This window comes from Anser anser, assembly GCF_964211835.1.
Source record: "Anser anser genome assembly, chromosome: 19".
In the NCBI taxonomy this organism is placed as follows: domain Eukaryota; kingdom Metazoa; phylum Chordata; class Aves; order Anseriformes; family Anatidae; genus Anser; species Anser anser.
The window spans coordinates 11,037,470-11,054,167 of NC_139740.1; the positions used below are offsets into that span (position 1 = coordinate 11,037,470).

Consider the following 16,698-nt stretch of genomic DNA (forward strand, 5'->3'; position numbering starts at 1 on the left):
CAACAGTTGTAAGACAAATACACCATTTCAGGCATGGAGTAGTCAGATAAACAATAGGGGGAAAAAAGCATCTCACCTAACGTCTTTTATACTTGGCGGTATTTTTTCTAATTTGCTGCAATACGGCTGCAGAGGCGCTTCAAAGCCGATCCATGGTGCTTTGCCTGAAGGATGTGGGAATCATTCCTATGCAACAGGGTTAGCAAAGGCCTCTGCATTATTCAGTCCCGCTACACTATCAGCCCTGTTGGTTCTCTCTGCACACAGAACAAATTTCACCCAGAGCAATAAAAGCCCAGCTTCTGGAAACCACTCGGCTGGAATAAGAGCGCGTCTTTGTGGCACCTCCCAGCTCCCAGCACCGCGGAGGCGATGGCTGCCACTCCCCTGCCAAGGTCTAGGTTTACGGGGAACTCTGCTGCTTTGGTGCTTTTGCTTTTTGGGGTGCGGGGTGTGAAACGAGATTTTTGAAAACCTTTAAATATTCAAACTTGGGCTTAGCCAGTCAGATTCAGAAAGCACTCAGAAAACACGAGCATTTGAGAGGGCTGGCTCAACCTCCTGTTTTTCTGGGATGCCCTCCAGGTACCTGAGGACTGTAAAGCAGAGAAGAGGGGAGAGTCAATAATTCACGCTTTTACAGGACAAAATTCAGATAAGCCTGAGCAAACCAAGCCAGCCATGCACTCTGCTGGGGCTTAGCTGCTCCAGTCCTTAAATATTTTTGGCTGACGGCTCCTTTGAATTCTAAAGCAAAATTAAGAAGCTTGCTGTTTTAAGAGGTTTTGCAAATCTCCTTCCTTTAATTCTCCTCATGTACTCTGTATGGGTGTGTTCTCATTACAACTAGGAAAGACCTGAAGATCTTGTTTCCAGGCTCTTCAGTGTGGGGCAGATTTGAATTCAAGTCACAGGAATGTGAAAACAGAAAAGCGAACACTGAAGGATTTCCTTACTCACCATCTTTCCCTAGTCTTGACTTAGGTCTTGGTGACTTTACTGACTCTTGTATCTTTGCAACTACAGTGCTAAAATTGTATTTGATGTGAAAATATTGAAGACAAGATATTTACAACATTTCTTCATAGACCCACCTATATTTGAATGTACTTGTTGCCTGGGCCTCGGGTGGCCTTCAAGAAAACATAGGGCTTGCTTAACACCTGCAGAGTCAATAGGATCATTTCTGATTATGGTGGGCTTTAGATCTCAAGTCCATACAACAAATCAGGTCCTGTGGCAGTCAAGGTGAGTGCTGTGACTCCTGTCAGAGATGGCAGGGAACACAGGACTGAGCCCCGTGGGTGTTTAGCTTTTGTGCAATTTGCAGTCCCTAAAAACCTCTACAAGATGCAAACCTCCTTTGGAAACATCACACAGGCAAAGTGCTCTGCAGAATACTGAGCTGTGCTCAGTCACTTCCCATGTGTCCTCCTAGGAAGTCTGGGGTGGGATGGGGAGAGGGAAGGGCAGAGAACATTACTGGGCCATGCAGCTTCCAGCTCTCCTCTTATCAAAAAAAAAAAAAAAAGAGGGAGAGAAAGAAAAAGAAAAAGAAGAAAAAAAAGGAAAAAAAAAGGCACTCTGAGAGGAGACCCTCATTTAGTCACTCCTGTGGAAGCCTTGGAGTAGTCTAAAGGAGATTCTGATGTGGCCGTCTACTTATGATTATTTTACAGCCTTCATAATGTTCACAGCAAACTAATGCAAGCAAAGACTCATTTCTGTTACATTCAAGAAAGTGTTTACGTTGGCAGAAAATGTATCTCTTCAAAGCCTATTAATGCAGCATTACAAAAGACAGAACAGTAAGTTACTCAAACTGGAGCTCAAACCTGTTTACTTGGATGAAAGAAATGGTTAAGGGCAACAAAGGGTGCAGCAACATCTGACAGACCAATACGCTGAGCCCAGTCCTGCAAACACTTCCTCCTATGACGAGGCCAAAAATCCAACTCAGATGATACTAATACACATGGCAGCCCTGTTATTTCTAGCTGTAGCTAGGAATAAAACCGATCGGGCCATTTGTCAAGGTGCAGCCACGCAAAACACAATGGCAGAAGCTTAAATGAAACGTAAATAAATAACATTTCCGTTAATTTGGGGGGCTGCTTTAGCCACATATTGGAAATCACACTCACTAAGCGGAAAATGGCTGGGTTTTAATAGGCTCTCCAGAGAGTGGCGGACAGCAGGGACACTTCAGAACTGCTTTTTAGTATTTTATCAATCGCAGTCTCCTTTGGGTGGCTTTGGGACCGGCCACGCGAGGACAGGGACTCTCGGGCTGCCTCCAGGCTTGACAGCTTGCTCCAGCAGAGCTCCTTCGCGTGTGTGAATATGACCGTGCTGCTCTCAGCAGGCAGCCGGAGTGTCTCCGTCCCACATTCCTGACACCAGGACACCACTCCCATGCTGGGATGTGCACGGCGCAGCCATCCAAGCATGTTGCGTGGAGCCAGCCTGAATAGGAATTGCCGGCGCTGAGCCAGAGCTAATAAGGCTGGCGAGACCTGAGCTGACTCCTGCAGTCGTGAGTGCAGGGAGCCAGGTCAGGCCCAGCGCTGCACCAAGGCACTGCCCTCACCCAGAGCCAGGAGAGCTGGGAAACATGGCACACAGAGGAGCTCAGTGCCTGCAGAGCTTATTTAGCACCAGCTAGGCTTATATCACACAGAGCTGTCTGCGTGTTTTATACTGCTCTTCCCAGTACTCCCATTAGCCAGTTTCTTTCTGTACCCGAACCATCCTGGCCTCTAACATACAATGGTGAGCTGACTGTGTTTCAAATCCATTTATAAAAACCTGAAATGCTCTGATGAGTTACAACCAATCCACAGTGCAACACTTTATAGCCAGATGGTCAGGCTATCATGACCATCTAGTCCGATCTGCTGATTAACGCGGGGCACAGCAGTCCCTACAGCCGGTTGGTAGGATTAGCTCTGAGAGCTTTTAGTCAACAAAGTACCAGGCCAGCCTTGCTCTCCATCACGCACACGGTGAGCTGAGCAGTGCAGTTGAAGAGGATGGGTCTTTTCCCCTTGTAGACATCACTGCCACACACGGTTCAAGAGGCGCCGCAGATTTCGAGGCACTGGGAAGGCGGTGGGAGCTGTGGAAGGGCACCAGCTCCGTGAACCGGCGCTGAGCTCTTGCTGCCAGCTCCCATTGGCAGGGGGCTCAGTCCCGAGGTCCTGCCTCCATTCCTAATGAAATCGAGTGGAGTTTTGCTTAAGTAAGGGCTGAGTCAGTCATGAGTCAGGATTCGTGGACTTGGCCCAAAGCACACATACATTTAAAAATAATTGCCTTGAGAGCTTGGATAAGTTTTCAGCAACACTGGGGAGATGTGAATAATTTTGGTCCAGCAGGAAGATCAAAGAACGCTGAAAACATCCATGCTACCCAGCCTCGTGGGCACTGTCCAGCCCAGCCACAGGAGCTGTTTGCTTCCCAGGGTGAGAACCTCAACCCATGGGTGTCAAAGAGTGAAATCATAGCTACTCTTTGATGTATTTATATGGGTGGAGATTCCAGGTCATGCAATGAAATGGGATTACTCACACCCTTTTGTTCCCAAGGATTAAAGCCTCTATCTTCATATTCTCAGCAGGAATATCATAATGTTTTGGGAGAGAAACCCTAAGATCTACACCAGTTATACACTACTGTTCTTTTAAATATATATGATATGTGGTTAGCCTTCAGGATAGAATACAGCAACATAAGAGCAAACAAATGAAGTAACAGTAAAGGATGGAGCATGACTGTGAACAACTGAGTACGGCCTATCGGTATGGGCCCAATCTTCTTTTCCTCACTCCCACGGAGCACTCATCACTTGTAATCATATGGGAAAACTGCACCAGCAAAATAATGTATTGTTAATATTCCTGTGTTGATTCTTTTCTGCCTGTGATATCTTGCCCTAGCTTGAACAGCCCCAGGCACATCTATTACGCTCATCCAATGAAGACAGTTCCTCAGGGTTTGAAGGTAATGAGGAGATCCATTAAAGTGTTTGCCTGTTTGGTACCAAGTTCGTATCTTAAATGATGAGTGTGACCCCAACATACAAAGTAGCTTTAGAAAGAGGAAGAAAAACTCAAGTTAACAGGTATCAGCTACTCTGTAATAACTGTCTTCACGCTTGTTCTCACCCGCTGGCAAATACAAAGTAAGCCAAGGTAGTTTTCCCCTTCCACAAAAAAAAAAAAAAAAGAAAAGGGGGGGGTGCATAGCTACATTGCATTTACTGGGGGTAAGAGCATGAACAAGGCAATTACGGTGAAGAACCTGACAGGCAGGAGCTTGTTATACTCTAGTAACTTGCCTGTACGTCACAGCCCTCAGTGCGTGCAAGGCTCAGAACCAGTGTAATTGTAAAGTGGGGACAGAAATATAATAACACTGGGCAGACAGGTACAGAACCTCAGCACTTCTGTCGTGGGTCACGTAGGCAAACTCGTGTGCTACGTATTGAACTCATGCGAAGCCATTTGGCATTACGGTACCTGACTGTCACTTACACATACAGGTGCACTAGCAGCTCGGACACACTCCTGTGCTAAGTGGAGGAAGAGCTTAGTGCCACAGTGCAGAGGATTTGAGACAGTGGAAACAGTGCTTCACTTCGGGACCGGATAAATAGATATTTCTGTGGCAGCCCATTTAGAAACCTGGCATGTCTTCCTTCCAACCAAACAGTTTTTATCTTGGGTCTCAACTATTTGTTTCAGTGACATCCCCTTGTGATCTGTCCCAGCTAGCTAGAAGGTGTATGAAATAGAGCAGCTATTAGGACTAATCAGCATTAGTGGCCTTCAGCAGGTGCTGTGAACCACACGCAGAGTGCTAGGTGCTGTACAGGCCACAGCAAGGAGCAGCCATGCCTCAGAGAAGATGCAACTAAAGTGAGCAATATGTGTGTGAGCAATACATCAGTTCCCAGGCTTAAAACATGTCTTACAGTACGTATGTGCTTCTCAGTCGTTTAACAGATCTGACCTTAACCACAACTTCTGTAGGACTTTACCAGATAGCAACAACAAACCACATAAATGTATTTTCATTCCTCATGTCAAGCCATTAGGTGAGCATCCTGTCGTCACTGCAGAACACAATGCCTAGTGCTAAGAACACCATGTCTAATACTCAGCAAGCAAAGTGTAAGAAAGTATCTCAAGCAAATTCTGAAACAGAGAAGGCAAATCCCAGTTAAAGATTATTAAATTTATAAACCTATATCATGACTTTATGATACTAGCTGGTTTTTGTTTGTTGTTTTGTTTTGTTTTTAATCTTTGAGCATGATGGCGGCTTGGTAAAGTGCAGAACGTTAGAGAAAACAGCTAAAGAGGCACAGACAAGGAACTGCAAGCAATGAGAACAGCACATCACGCAGCAGCCATGCCATGAGCACTTTAATCACTACTCAGGATTTTGCAGACATATCTAAGAGAACCTTAATAGGGGATTCCATGCTCTGTTCCTTCATTGGACAACCACAAATTGCACTCATCTGACATCAGAGCAGACCACTGACCATAGGCTCAGAAAAATGCTTTCACAGAGATCCCAATGAGAGCCTCTCCCTCATCCTGCCATTACTCGGTAATCAGTGTGACCCAGTTGGGACTGAGAGGGCCAAGGACTTGCAAAAGACTTAAGCACATGCTTAGGACTGAGCACAAGAATAGTCCTAGTGAAGTGAAGCACATTTATGGGTGATTTCACAGAGCTGGACTGAACTCTGCAACTGCTAGGCATTTCTGCTGATTGCATCTGCATCAATAAAAGGATTGTTTCGCTAACAACTATCAGCTGGGTGTTACATGGAAGGGAAAGGTGAAGAGATGAGAAATCAAGAAGGAAAGTTGGTTGCTGAGGGAAAATCAGGGACTGAAGAAAGACTTCTTGACTCTTCAAACAATTACAAAACTTCCCCAGCTCCCCGAAGGGAGAGCTCAAGTGAGCTGCCTGTCATAGTTGTGACTGTAGTGTTCATAAAGGTCAGCCTGGCCACAGGAAAACACAGGCACGGCCGAATGCCAGACATTTGTTTGGCTTTAAGAGTCACTTACTGCTTTAAAAACTGCAAATGACATGCAGCACAAAGCAGGAGCGCACCAGGACTTGTGCAGGGAGCACATGGGAAGCCTGCATGCCAGCAGCGCTCGTGGCTCACACAGGTGAGGCCCAGCGTGGGTCTGGGCTCCTGACCTCCTCCAGGCCATCGCCTGACCCAGCCCCTTGGAGAAGTCACTGAAGTCTCAGTGACTTCAGAGAGGTTAATCAGTGGTGGAGGACGGAACAAGCCAAGTTCCTCATCTGGGAGGTGGCACTGGGACCTCACGAGCAGGGCCAGGACTCGCAGGACTTGTTGGTTATTCCTGGTCTGCTGGACAACCGCAGATAAAAGCTCAATTCCTCAGTTTCCCCCTCTGTAAACTGGGGTTAATGGTATTGACCTTTTGTGAAGCACTACTGGACAGAGATATTCCCCTGTTTCAGAAGGGAGGTAACAGAAGTCTGCCTGATGTATATTTACACACTTTATGGCCCGAATGGCTTTCTGTGTGTGCTGTGTGGTATCATGGGGCTGCTGTCTCCTCTGGGCTCTGCAGAGCGCTGCTGCAGCACAAATCAGCAGTTAAACGAACACACACCGTGCGTTAGGATCTGAACTATTGCATTCGGTCAGTTATTGGAAGGGTGACCAGACTGAAACAGAAATTTCTTCTTCTCCGAGGGCAGGCAGCCAAAAGACCAGCGTTTACCAAACAATGTGCAGACAGAGCATCCCAAGCATTCCTCATGGGAAGCGTAAGCCTCTGCTCCAGCCCGTGTGTGACGGGGAGCGCGGGGGGCAGGCCAGGACGGCCCCACGCCACCACCCAGAGCCACGGGGCTGTGGGGTTCACACTTGGCTCACTGAGCCCAGAACCGGGCCCCGTGCCCCGTAAGGGCATCCAGGGTGCCTGCAGGCAGACCGATGCTCTGAGCACGGCCCCTCTCCGCATGTTTTTTCAAAAGTTTTTTTGTCATATTTTTTAAATCTTCACTAACCACTGTGACCCTTTAGCCCCCTCATCATTTTATACATACCTGAGGTCGGGTCCTGCGAGCGCACAAAGCCTGACCTGGAAGCACAAACGCAGGACCGAGGTGTGTGGGCCCAGCGACGCACTGAGGGGACACCCACAGCGGGACGATGGCGACGGCCCAGCCTTCCTCAGCTAGGCCCGAAAGCTCCAGCCCCAGCCCTCTGCGAGCCCTGAGGTTAAAACAACCGGGCTGCCACGGAGCTGCAGGCGAGGGGCTCTGGGGAAAGGCCTCGGGCTGAGCCCTCCTGGCGCCGGGCCCTCGCCCTCGGTGGGTGCGGGGAGCCCCGGAGCGCGGGGCCGGGCCGGGCCGCCAGGGGGAGCACGGCGGCCGCCCCGCGGGGCCCGCCCGGGCCGGGGCCCGCAGCCCTCGGAGGGACCGAACCGGCCGGGCCCGGCGACGTGTGGGGACGGGCACGGTTCCACAGGTGTGTCTGCGTGTGTGTCTGTGCGCAGAGGAGTGTGTGTGCACCCGCACGCGCTTACGCAGCTACAATCTGCCCTTTTTCCCCCTCAAGGCATTTTATTGTTTTGTTAATTCCCAGGGTATAATCTGTTTTGCATTAAGTGGGATGTTAAGCATCTAATTGTCAAGTGCTGATAAGCCATGGGAAATTTTATTACAAGATAGGCATCAGCTGAATGGAGATAAAACGCGTCAGATGGCAAGGTGAGATTTCCAGGTGAGATCAGGCTACCTACTTGAGAATACCAGAACCGAAGGCATGCCAGGCTGATCTGCAGAAAAGCTACAGGTGGAAATGGACAAATTGAGGAGTTACAGATCAAGATCTGCTACCACCAACTGCTCCACGTTCCCAGCTGTGCGTGGCATTGATGGTGTGCACCTGGACTGATGGCATCACTGGAGAAAGGCCTCAAGCTTCCAGCATTTGATGTAAAACCTGTCATTTAGACCTACAAGTACCACAGCACCTATAAATACTGTCAAGCACCCGTAAGTACCAGAGCACAGACTGTAAACATGTTTTTCTGCCCTCTTTTATCTCTCCGAATCAGACAGAATTTGCAGACAGAATTTGGCCCCAGCCTGACGGGTGCAGTCTCAGAGCCAGTCCCTTGCCATCCAGCCCTGCCGTGTGTAGTTCATGCCCTTGTAGATGAACATCAGACACACGTTTGCATCTCAAGCTGAGCTTATTGTCAGCCCAAGTAATTGCTTGATCTTATGAACAGCAGCGTTACCTTGTGCTTCCTCCTGTCTGTATGCGTCGCACTGTCTCTTAACGTAGGCAGCGAAGTCTCTGAGTAAAGACTCTTCTTCCATCTGCTGCAGGGCTCCCAAGGCTGTGTGACTCTCAGCATGCGCCATGCATCAACATCCAATATTAGGGTGTCACAGGCTACTCTGGGTCCTGGTCCATTGGTTTTACGATTAGAAGTCATCAGTTGTCAGTAAGCTGATGTCTGGAGCAGCACAAACAGAAGGGGAGGAAAATGTGTCCACTCTGCACCGGCTCTTCGATAACAGCTCCTCCATCAGGCTCAGCATTGCATCAGCCGGGTCCTACTTATCTCCGTGACCTCCTGATACTTGCTGCTCTCTGTCATGATTTTGGAATGGCAGAAGTAGATGCAGAGATTGGGTTTTGTGATGCTAACAGACTTTGAGCCTTTTAACCTCAAGTACTATTTGTTTTGCTTGGCACTTCCTCTACAAGCGAACAAGAACAGGGCTGGCTCTCCAGAGCAGGGCTGCGGTTAGCTGCTTCCGACCAGAGCCTGGAAGTGACAGCACGCCTGCCTCTAGCCCGTCCCGCAGATCTCTGATGGTCCTGGCTGGGGAAGCTGCACAGGTAAAGGAACTTACACATGCTCTGAACTTTGTGAGCTTACTGGGAGCTAGAGAAGAGGAGAAAAACACTCCTCTGGCAGAGGCCTCTAGCACTAGAAGAGTCAGGCCCTTTAATTCCTTAAACCAAACTTTGGACACCACCCTGCACTGTTGCTCACCCTGTGCTATCACCTAACCCTGGCCAAAACGATGCTGATTTCTGACTGTTTCACACCCCTCGCACAGCTGGGAATGGTCACAGCAGGTACCACCCAGGGGCATTTCAGGCCCCAGGATATTTCAATGTCATCTGCATTAGCATTTATTTCTCTCAACCGGCAGCACCTGCTGTTGATGGACTCAGAAACAGCCCTCGCAGGGCACCCAGCTGCACCCAAACAAGCGCCCAGCACCTCCTGTCCATACATTAAATCACACCAGCACAGAGGAGGGGTTCATGCCCCAGCTTAGTGTACTCCTGGGCTGCTGAAACTGAGGTCTTCTTGGCAGGTCCCACCCTCAAGAAGTTTTGCATTAATTGAGTGTCCATCTAGTGAATGGCTCAGCTAAAATAATCTTTTCCTCCTCTCTGGACTGCCCTGACAATTTTCTCCTACTCTCCAGAGACTGGTTGGAATTTCTGTCCTATTTACAATTCTTTTCTTTTTATTTTTTCTAGAAGATGGCTATTTTCAGGTCCCTGAAATTCCCTGGTTATTCAGTGTTGAAAAGCAACTGCCAATAAGCTCGCTTTTAGTTCTGAATAAGCAGCTTTTTTTCCTTTTACTTTCATTTTTTTCCCATTTCTGCTACAGAAAGTGGGAGAGGAAGTCAAGGTGGAAGCATTTAAAAAATTTCTACGTATTTTAGGGACAAAAGCAATTGTCTCTTCAGAAGGTATTTTTACAAAACATTCACTTCATCAGTTGTCAGGTGACTCTATTATGCACAGTGCTGCTGCAGGCAAGGTAACGACAAAAACTGAATTACACTGTATGTAAAATTAAGCTCATATTCCCAGCTGCACCAGAGCCGCCTTCAGATGGGGCGTGTGACAGCCCTGCCTGCAACTGGCCGCTGGTGACTCAGCAGCCGCTGGTGACTCAGCACGCCCAGCACCCGGGGAAGTGCCTCCAGCAGTTCTTACAGGAGCTGAATCAGGCCCTAATTGCATTTTAGCCTCGTAAGTGAAACACTCTTCTGACAACTGCGCTTTGCAGCTCCAAGTCAGTTTTTGTATCTGCTCTAAACTAGCTTCACCTGTCTTTTTGTCAGAGACATTTCCCCACTGGCTTCTTGACCCAAAATGGATTGAATTTCAACACCGGAATTATTTGAGCTCAGATCTTGTGTGTGTTGCTTGCAGTTACTGTAGGGATCTGAGAGACTTTTGACGTGAAACCCTTTGGCTCCAAATCAGCATTTGCAAACAGAACTTTTTTTTTCTCTCTTCTCTCTCTCTTTCTCTCTTCTTTTTTTTTTCTTTTTTTTTTCTTTGCCTCAAGGTGTAATGTACATTCTTTGGGTCAAAAAAAGCCATCTACTGCTATTAGGACTTCTAGAACATTGTTATTAAATCATTTAACATGAGATCAGGCGCTGCCACAGCGAGTTTAGCATGACATGTTTACTGATTTGAAGCTGTCCCTGCACTGGCTGATGGATCACCCTGTGTGCTGTTCCCTCACTGACAATTCCCAATTCTCCCCATTTATGTACAAACCAAACCCTCTCGCTGTCCTACGTGATTTTTTTTTACTGGCAAATAAAATATCTTAGAAATACCTAAGTGCCTGCCAAGCTGTAGCTGTTGTAAAGCACTGTTGCTCCATTAACTAAAGTGTTAGAAAGACTTAATCAATTCAGCTGACAAGGCAATCTCTTGCTGGCCTTCCTTTCACAATAACCCCTCTCCTAGCCCCTATCCCAGTGCGGTGGAGGTGTACTCTGCCTCTCAGACCTTTGCCAGCTTTCTCTAGGATGAAATTCCCAGTGGTAAAGGAAGCTTGTTAAAAAATGTGAGGGGGAGGGAAGAAAAATTTTCAGTTGCTTTGTAACTAATGGTGCTCTGCTTTGTTGCCCCTGACATTTCTGTCCCCCTGGCTGCAGCCCAGCTGTCTCTTCCCCGCGTCCCACCTGCGGGAAGCCCACGAGGAATGGCTGGAGACCCCTGAGCCAGCTGTGCCCACTGCTTGAGGGCAACGTCTTACTGCAGCATGGGCATCTGAAAGCCATGCGTCATATCTGGAGGAAACATCCTCCTGAGTTACTGACCACCTTTTGCACTGAATGGAGGTCACCGCACACTTGGCTGCCAGGGCTGCCCCTGGTGCAGATGCCAGCCACTCGGCACGCATGTGGGAAAAGCACAGCACACCCACACTCAGAGTCACAGGCTCCAATCCCAGCTGAGTCAACTCAGCCCCTTATTTTCGCAGAGAGGATACGAGGAATCTGATTGAGCTTACCATGTGTGTACGGGGCAGGGAGTGGCTCCTTGGCTTCAAAGAGCAGATAAGGCCATCAAAGTGATTGCCATCTTTAAACACTGCCTACTTACTCACCAGACCTGAGCACGGGTGGATTCAGACTCCAAGCCTCTCACTCCAGTAACCGAGTGGATGAGTTTGCTGCTCCTCTTAGCTCGCACTGTCAGCGCCGCCCTGGGGAGAAGAGAGTCATTCCTACTTTCTGCTTACTCATCAGCAACACCTCAGTTAGAAGCTTTGCCCTGGGACACAACACAGCCTCGTACAGATTGCGGGGGGATCCTGAGCCCCTGGGATGGCTGAGGGTGTCAGGCTGCCAGCCTGGGAGCAGGATCTGCCCCCCCCTTCTGTTCCCTGGGGCCATCACACCGACACATGTGGGAAGTAAAGGTGCTGTGTTAGGACATGGTGTGGGGCTTGGCTGTGAAGACAGCCACCTGGGAAGGAGAGGAGTCCTGTTTAATCCCAGGGGCCTGTTCCTACTGCACAAGTGGAAAGGAAAAGCAGGATGGCAAGTTCCCTACCCTGGTGAGAACAGGAGATAGGAGGCACCACCCTCGCAGGGAGCCAGGGTGCCAGCAAGGAGGCAGAAGTGGATGCAAACAAAGTGAACTCTCGTGGTTGGCTCAGGGCAGGAGTAGGGACAAGACAATCCTCTGCCAAGGGCTCTGCTTCACCCAGCACCACCTCGCTGGGACTCAGATGGAAAGAATTTCACTTGCGGGCAGGAGGGCAAGTCAGATACAGTATCTCAGCACACTACCCCACCCTGTGCTAGGCTTGTCCTAGGTTTTGATATGCAGTGTGCAAATCTGGAATGCATTCATAAATAAATGTCAAATTCTCAGATGTATTGTCAGCCTTAAAGAAAACTCGCAGACTTAATTAAAAATCCCACTCTTTCTTTGACTCATGACCTGAGTCACATCTGCAGCCTTGCTATGTTTTGAACATGTAACACAAATGCACAGAAATAAAGTCAATACTTATCAACTTCAAGAAGCCAGCAAGACGATTGCTCCGGTGTTTGAGAAAGTCATCTGTAAGCTGTGGCAACAGAGGTTCAACACCTCTGAGGCATTCCTGTGCAATACACTTAGAAGTGATACGCAGATAGCAGCTTATTTAAATCAAAAGATGCCATGAATCGGCTCCCATGGTTCTTGCCCAATCAGTAGATTTTGCTGCATTTCAGATATTTTCCTGCATCAGATGACAGCACAGACCCACAGGGATCCAGATGCCCAACAATAAAAATCTCCTCATAGTGGGCTGACACAGTAAACCCCTGGAAATAAATTCCATTTGTTCCAAGATTCCCATCCCTGACAGCTGGGTGTGGGCTTTGTTTCTGACCCTGGGAAGACAGCACTCCTGCCTGGTGCTCGGGGTGGAAGGGAAGGCAGCTCTGACCATTTACCCCGTGGGACACTCGGGGTTGGCCATTTCCCCTTTCCTTCCAGCCTCAGAGCAGCAGCCGAGGGCTGCAGGCAGGACACTTGCTGCTCCATGCATCGGGTCGGGTCGGGCCGTGCTCGCGGCCACTGCTGCCCCGCTGCTTGCCCCGGCCCCCTGCAGCACCTGTCCCACTTGTGCGGGATGAGAGGCGCTCCGGGATCACAGCCCTGCCACAACTGATGGAGGCAATGAAGCCAGCAAAAGGCACCTCGCCCTCATGCACACAGGATGTTTCGGCACTGTCCTGTGAGAAGGCTTCATCCAAACCGCCACAAAGCCCACCACTTCCACGGGCTCAGGACAGGGTCTGTCTCAGTCTTCCCTTTCCCAGGACAAGCTCGTTCTGGACCCGTTTTGGCTTGTCACAAAACCACTGGCAAACACCCACTGATTTCAGCAGTGGATGTGTTGTAGCAAAGCTCACTACAAACAGGGCTAACTCCCTACGTCGCCTTCCCTTTGAACACATAGCCCAGCCCCGTGGCTGGTCCGAGGGCTCTTTGTGCTGGCCACACCATGCCCAGCCCGCAGCGCCCAAGCGAGGCAGCGCGCTGCTGCCAGCCCTGGCAGGGAAGGCTTTGCCCAGAGAGCACACTCAGGCTCTTAACTTCCCTTTAGTCGGTTGATTGAGCAGACATGACCTGCCAGGCTCTCTTTCAGGCCTATTTTCTACAATAAGAGAATTTCACCATGTTACTGTGTCTTATTTGCTGCTAATACGATAACAGGCATTTATAGCTGATGTGAATGGGCGTTTACACCTGATGACACGCACACGGCAAACAAAGACAACGGGCCAGCTCCTGTCCTGTTGACATCTACCATTTTTCAACACTGGCAGCGTACATGTAAGAGCAAGCAGAGTACAGCTTAGTAATTTTGCAAACCAGGCTGTCAACCTTCAGTGCCAGGAAATCTATCTACCTGTTGCAAAACGCAACCTGAACACCACAGCATTATAACATCTGCGCTGCCTGCTCATGACTACCGTTAATAAAGGGTACCCATCTCCTTTTTTAGTAAAGCAATGTGGTCTGTATTTAGGGTTGTGTTAGGAGTTTAGCACTTTTCCTATAACTCTTTTTTTCTGAGAGATTAGAGCTCGGTCATAAAAATTTTATTCTGGAGAGATGTTTAGCAGAGACACTGCCTCGGCTCAAATGCAAGCACCATTTGGTAGCAACCTAAAAATCCTCCCTTCAAGCTCCAAAGTGTCAGGACCGTGATTCCAGTGTAAGCATTCTTCCAGAGAGGTTATTCGTGGTCCCATCAGTTCCACCAGACCTCAGCCCACACAGTGACCATGGTCTCGTTTAAGACTCACAAAGAGCAGGGGGAATTTTCCCATCACCTTCCAGGACCCTACCAAAAGGTAGCTCTCTACCAAATTTTCATTCCTTTGCCTTTTAGCTGTGATTTTACCTAAACCAAGCCTAAACTCAGCAGGCCAGCTCTGCCCAGTATGGCATGTAAGCATGAGCTTCAGTGCCAGGATTTATGAATGGACTTAAAAGCTTTGCTGATGTCAGAACTGAGCATCGTTTTTGGTCATTTTTCATGCCCAAACATTGCTAGAGCTGCTTTTCAGAGCCTGCTCTGCTATACCACTTGCAAAGTGCTCAATCTCCAGCCCTTGTTGGCAGCTACAGTGATCCCTCTCCACTCTGAGAATGCATCATTAATTGTGGAATTTGGATGCTAGTGGACGTCCTTACAGTTTCCAGACTCTCGCTGTTGAGAAAGTAGATCCTATAAAAGGACTCCGTGGGACTATTTCCTGCTTAGAAAATAAAGAAAATAAAATCCAGGAATTTAGTCCACTTCGGACCTACTGAAGACTGAAGGTCAGGCTTTAACCTTAGCTACTCTGTTGCCAGTCCAGAACACATGCCGGAAAGTTAATGGAATTACTTCAGACTTTCCCCAGCAGAGCTGAGATCAGACACGGGCCCACACTGTCTGGAGATGGAGATATTCTGAGCCAGACTCTTCACCCTCAGCCTTGGGAACATTTTCATAATGGAACATGATGTTTGCAAAAACTAGTCCAGAGGTGGCTTCTCCGTCTCTAAATATGTCAAGAGCAAATTGGCAAGCCAACTGCTCCAACCCTGGAATGCACAGGAAATAGCTGTGACTATACTTACCCATAAAAGCAGTGGCTTAATTCCCACCACCAAAATGGTTTCTAACATGTCGTGCTCACAGTAGCTTTGATAAAAGGCCATAACACACTGTATGCCCCTTAAATGGCTTTTAAATCTCAGCCCAAGCGTTTCATTATGAGCTCATTAAAAGATGACTGTTCCCTCAGACTGGCTGTGGTCACACAGCAGAACACGAGGTAATTGGAACCACTTCCCTGATCTTGTATAAATGTGTAATATAGCAGTCAACGTAAACCTTAGCTTCACTTGCCAATGTTGCCATACAAATCAGTACACTAGACTTGGCAGCAGTTCAGCCAAATTTGGCACAAGCTCTAAGCTAGTTCGTTTCACAGTTGTTAAGAAAAACAAATCTGTATCATGAACGTGCTTCAGAGCACTCATTTCTGTTTTGTTTTCCCCAAAAATAAGGGCAAGATTCGGCTTTGATTTACTTGGGTGTAAATCCAGAGTAACTCCCCTGGTTTTGATTCTTCCAGGTTTCCGTTGGTCTGTATGTGACCATGAGGTGGCTCTTGATCTGACCTAAGGGTGATTCAACCAGGCAAGATACATTTTTTCACTATGTCATTAGCATCACAAATTTATTCATACAAACTGATTCACAGTGGAACCAATATGGGAACGAACCAGTATCAGAGCTGGCACAGATACCAGAACACATACTGACTTAGCAGGGTCACTGGTGTTGCTGAAATCCTGTGTCAGAACCTTTAATTTAACAATCTTGTTTCAAAAGTTCATTAACTGCAAGCAACAATCCACTCTGGCATAAGAAAAGTCAAGCAAGCAAGAACATAATTTGTTTTTAACTTTGAAATAATTTTCTAACCTGTATCCACCAGGGACAGGTGTTTTTTGACTAGTGCTTTTTTAGTTGTTTTTCTTCCAAAAAGTATTACTGTCTGTGAAAAGCTATCCTTGTCTTAAATTTTGATTCTTTTTTTGTAAGAGGAGAGATAATGTAAATTCAGTACTTATGTTCTGAAATTTCAGATAAAATATAATTAAGTTAAATATATCACAGTACAAGGTAATTTTGTTTGTAAAGGATTTTAAGAGAAACTAAAAGTGGACAAGGCCATGTTCAGGACTACAACTTTTTTACAGTGAACAACTTATCACCCTTCCATTAAAGTGGGCTAATTTCAATAGCCAATAAAGCAGGTTTAATTTCATTTAGAGACTGATTAATTCCAGTAGTGCTATTTGAATCCCATACATTTAACACAACGCTGATTAATGGCCTAACACCACACTTGGCACAGGAGCCAGCCCCTAGCAGCACCGCGCACCAACAGGGAACGCGGCACAGAACGGTGACAGCCTCCCCATAACATTCAGCAATACACATCTCCTTTAAGTACCTAATTTTGTGTTTTCTACTAGCCACGCTGACATTTAGAAAAGACTTCAAATGATCCATAACAACACGCAGTGCTGCACAGAGCCCTCGGCTAACGCTAACGCCGCTTGCACTGCCCTGCACGGTAGCACACAGACACAGCCCGCTTCAAAAGCGAGGTAAAACGCAGCAAAGCAGCAGAAACTTGGAGGAACACGGCGGCAGTCTGGGGGCGAGGCCACGGGCCCAAGCCAAGCGAAGGCGTGAACAAGGCACCTTCAGAAGGGCTGGAAAGCACCAAACTTCCAAGTCCAGCAGCAGAAATCGGGGTTGC

General features: G+C 47.9%; 1 protein-coding gene across 1 annotated transcript in view; it reads right to left on the reverse strand.

Moving 5' to 3' along the window:
• LOC310884114 (uncharacterized protein) overlaps window positions 1–16,698 on the reverse strand; it is an 83,330-nt gene that overhangs the window by 33,289 nt on the left and 33,343 nt on the right. The window contains exons 2-3 of the mRNA XM_083805460.1: window positions 11,469–11,567; window positions 8,316–8,674 (exon numbers count right to left, since the gene is read on the reverse strand). Coding sequence (XP_083661586.1) covers window positions 8,316–8,516 — 201 coding nt within the window. The 5' untranslated portion in view covers window positions 8,517–8,674; window positions 11,469–11,567. The remainder of the gene's footprint in view (window positions 1–8,315; window positions 8,675–11,468; window positions 11,568–16,698) is intronic.